Below are 3,682 nucleotides of genomic sequence, written 5' to 3'. Positions count from 1 at the left end.
GCACCTGCTGGAGCCCACGCAGCCCAGTTCTGTGCACAGAGCATCCATGTAACCTCAGATCTGGAAGAAAGCTCCTTCACTAAGCACAGCCTGCCTGCTCCAGAAATGTGGAAGTGAGGAAGACCGGGGTGGGGGAGGTCCCATCCTCCAGTGTCCCCAGGTGGGGCAGAGGGTCATGTCCTCTCCAGTAGGTCTCAAGCCTTTCTTTCAGTTCTCTGGGAACTTGGAAGGCCTGGGTGCTACCAGGGGCCTCCTGAACTAAAACCAGGTCCTCGTCCTGCCTGTGTCCTCTGTTGCATTTGGGCCTCACCTTGGGCAGGCCGGGCACACAGCAGCATGGACGTCCTGCCCGGCTCCACCTGCAGCTGTTGGACTGCAGACCCTATGAGGTCAGGTGCATGGCCCTCGGGGGAATGGGGTTGTGTTTTCCCTTGACGACGCAGGAGATGTTGGATAGGACACTGACAGCTCTGTTGCAATGCACAGCTCTGTGGACTGGGACCTCCCTGCTGTGCCAGAGACCTCAGACCCCGACCCTCATGTGCCTGTGCCATGTGGACGAGTGACTCCCCCTCCCTCCTTCTCTCCCGCCCAGCCTCTGGGAGGTGTCACTCTATGCTTTACTTCTATGAGGTCACCCCTTCTGTGATCCCCACACGGGTGTGATCGCCCAGTGTTTGTCTTTCCATGAGAAAGACAATACCGCCCATACCTCCATCACCTGCCCAAGGTGCACACAGGGACCCAAACATCACACGGGACCAAAGGCACGCACAAAGGTGAAGTTTATTCATGAGAAGCATTTGCAAATGTTCAAGAAAAGAAAAACGTTCAGTCAGCTCAGCCTGCGCATTGCTCCTGGTGACGGGGGCGGAGCGAGGCTACTTGGGGGCCACTCTGCGGCAGCAGTGACCAGGGCTGCTCCCTCAGGACGGCAGGATGCAGCACGCCCTCGGCAGGAACCGGAGGATCCTCCTGCCGACCCCGTGCCGGCCCTGCCTCTTGTCCTGGGCGCTGGCTGTGGAGTCTGTGGTGTCAGCGGTGGCTGCGGTCCCAGCCCCCTCAGGCTCACGGGCAGCTGCGGCGGCTTCTGGCTCTGCGAGGTCCACACGGCTCCTGGCATTGGGGCTGGAGGGCGACGCCTTGGAGGCTGGCTGGGGGGCTGCGCTGGGAGCAGGGCTCCTTTCCTGCTGTGGCTGGCCTGGTAGGAGAGAGTCAAGAGTGGGGTCACCTCGGGGGCCTTGGGCTCAGCTCCTGGAGGCCCCAAAGTGGCAGGGGATGTGGGGAGTGGGCAAGACTCACTGGAGGGCTTGGAGGAGTCGGGGGCGGCACTGGGAGCAGGGCTCCTCTCCTGCTGTGGCTGGCCTGGTAGGAGAGAGTCAAGAGTGGGGTGACCAAGGGGGTCTAGGGCTCAGCCCCAAGAGTGCCCGAGGTGGCTGGGGCTGGTGGGGAGAGGGGAAGACTCACTGGAGACTTTGGGGGAGTCGGGGGCGGCGCTGGGAGCAGGGCTCCTCTCCTGCTGTGGCTGGCCTGGTAGGAGAGAGTCAAGAGTGGGGTCACCTCAGGGCCTTGGGCTCAGCTCTTGGAGGGCCCAAGGCAGGGAGAGGGCAAGACTCACTGGGGGCCTCGGAGGAGTCGCTTTGTGCGGAGGAAACGTTGACGGCCATGCTGTCACAGGACACCAGAGCCAAGCCGTCGTCCTCTATGGGGGGGAACTTGCTGTTCTGCGAGGACTTGGGCAGGGACGCAGGGTCCTGGGGCTGAGGGCCTGGAGTCCCCTCGGTCCCTGTGCCTGGCAGCAGGCCGAGGCCCGCCAGGTACTCCCTGGCCTCCAGGTCCCGGGGAACGCCCAGGGGCTGCAGCGGGGTGACCGCGCCCTCCTCGTGCTCCTGGGCGGCTTCTCGGCTGAGGCTGAACCACGAGTGGGTGCTGGCGTCCTCCGCACTGGGCCTCCCCGAGGCGTCAACGGTGAGCAGCCACGCCAGCAGCTCCTGCAGGGCCGGGCTGATGCCACGTGGCACCACGTAGGAGCCGCACAGCACCCGGTCCTGCAGCTCTTCCAAGTCTTTGCCGCCGAAGGGCAGCGTGGCCTCCAGCATGGCAAACAGCACCACCCCCAGACTCCACACGTTGGCCTTTAATGCATCGTAGTCCTCCTCGAGGAAAACTCTGGTGCACAGTACTCGGGGGTCCCGCAGGCGTCCCTTACCAGCGTGCCCTGCTCCAGCCGCAGGCTCAGCCCGAAGTCCGCCAGCTTGATGTTCATGTGCTCGTCCAGCAGCAGGTTGTCCAGCTTGAGGTCCCGGTGCGCCACGTGCTGGCCATGGCAGTAGCTCACGGCGGCCAGCGCCTGGCCGAACAGGGCCCTGGCCTCGTCCTCAGCCAGGCCGCCCTGCTCCTGCACGTAGTGATAGAGCAAGCCCCTGGCCACCAGCTCATGACCAGGAACAGGTGTGTCTCCCTGTGCCGCTCCTCAGCTGTATTGCTACTTCAGAATGGAAACCAGAACCTGCAATGGTGCTTGGCTTAAATAGATAATAAAATGTATGAAATGGGTTTCAGGAGTGTGGATGTTGTTGGGTACCTCCCAGTCCTAACCGTGTTCACTGACGAGAGAAGAATTGGGGTATCGGGAAGCAAGCCACAGCTGAGTCTGTGCAACCTTTTCGTGAGTACATAAACCTTCTTCTCCCAGCAGCTCCGTGGGGACCTGTAATCAGTCCTCACTCTTCATTGTGTCAATTAACAGTGCCCTGAGTGAGCCACAGGGGCAAAGCTGAAAAGTTGGAGAAGGAGATGAGTATGTGGCAATCCTCTTGACATAATGAAGACTAACCTAAATTACACACTTTATTATAATGGCATTACTAACCTAAATATCATAGCAGAGGATTCCTTCCTTTTTGTAATCATTGGGGAATCCTGCGAGTGAGCCTGAGAGAGAATTGGATCCTCATTTTTTATCATTTGATTTGACACAGTCTGGTTTAAACTTAATAGCAACGTAACGGTATGTGGCATTTGCAATGCATCTCCAAAGCATTGCTATTTTAAATTCAGACTGAATCAATAAGACCAAAAATCACGGATATTTAAGCCTAGTTAAAAGGGGGTTGTTAGGAATGAGGTTGTTGTTACTCTGAGCACATTTCTGAGTTAGTTACTCTGTGGTAACTGGCGCTAATAGGACAGTTCTCCACGGGCAAAATGAGCGTGCGAGTTTGAAGCAGTGACCTAGATAATCCAGGCAAACTGCCCACTTTTGCCTGGAGTGTCAGGAAAATTGCTCTAATTCCCCACTTCACTTTGATAGTGGAAGCCTGCTCGGTTGTCTTCGGTGTCCTATTATGCTCTGAGCTCCTCTTCTTCTCTTTAGGTGGCGGCTGAACATGTCAGCTGGAGCTCGCTTTCCGCAGCTCTGGCCCTGACTTCTGCTGAGACGGAAGGGGCTGAAATGGTAATTCTGGTGAACTCACGAGCGCTGCATGGCCATGCTATGCAGTCCAGTCACTCTGGGGTCATTTAAAATGATGTTGTGTGAGTTGCAATAACCAAATGCTTCCGCTCTGGCCTTCATTGCTGTGTCATCCATTCTACAGACATTTTGTGTCTATTACATTGCTGTTAGGGTCCGGAGTAGCAGGATGTCCATGGTTGTAGTGGAAATCAGTGATTTCTTTTG

At 57.6% G+C, this 3,682-nt stretch overlaps 1 protein-coding gene across 2 annotated transcripts; it reads right to left on the bottom strand.

Moving 5' to 3' along the window:
• Nucleotides 1-777: 777 nt before the first annotated feature.
• LOC127493240 (brain acid soluble protein 1 homolog) lies at nucleotides 778-2,431 on the bottom strand. Of its 2 annotated transcripts, XM_070074513.1 has the most exons (4): nucleotides 1,619-2,431; nucleotides 1,468-1,530; nucleotides 1,303-1,365; nucleotides 778-1,201 (listed from the first exon to the last, which is right to left on the bottom strand). In XM_070074513.1, exons 1-4 carry the CDS (start codon nucleotides 2,097-2,099, stop codon nucleotides 927-929), a joined length of 882 nt encoding a protein of 293 aa, XP_069930614.1. In that variant the 5' UTR covers nucleotides 2,100-2,431; the 3' UTR covers nucleotides 778-926. The 2 variants fall into 2 exon arrangements, with proteins under 2 accessions (XP_069930614.1, XP_051711892.1); XM_051855932.2 differs by lacking the exon at nucleotides 1,468-1,530.
• Nucleotides 2,432-3,682: the final 1,251 nt, after the last annotated feature.

Source organism: Oryctolagus cuniculus, chromosome 5 (genome assembly GCF_964237555.1).
Source record: "Oryctolagus cuniculus chromosome 5, mOryCun1.1, whole genome shotgun sequence".
NCBI lineage: Eukaryota > Metazoa > Chordata > Mammalia > Lagomorpha > Leporidae > Oryctolagus > Oryctolagus cuniculus.
The sequence above is the reverse complement of the archived record's forward strand: the minus strand, read 5'-3'. Positions and strand labels throughout refer to the sequence as shown.

Bases quoted from the DNA above. Each gene is read 5' to 3' on its own strand.
- LOC127493240 (XM_070074513.1), bottom strand. From the start codon at position 2,099: ATGCTGGAGGCCACGCTGCCCTTCGGCGGCAAAGACTTGGAAGAGCTG. The intron at 1,531-1,618 runs GTGAGTCTTGCC...CTCTCCTACCAG, and splicing joins CGACTCCTCCGAGGCCCCCA to GCCAGCCACAGCAGGAGAGG. The intron at 1,202-1,302 runs GTGAGTCTTGCC...CTCTCCTACCAG, and splicing joins CGACTCCTCCAAGCCCTCCA to GCCAGCCACAGCAGGAAAGG.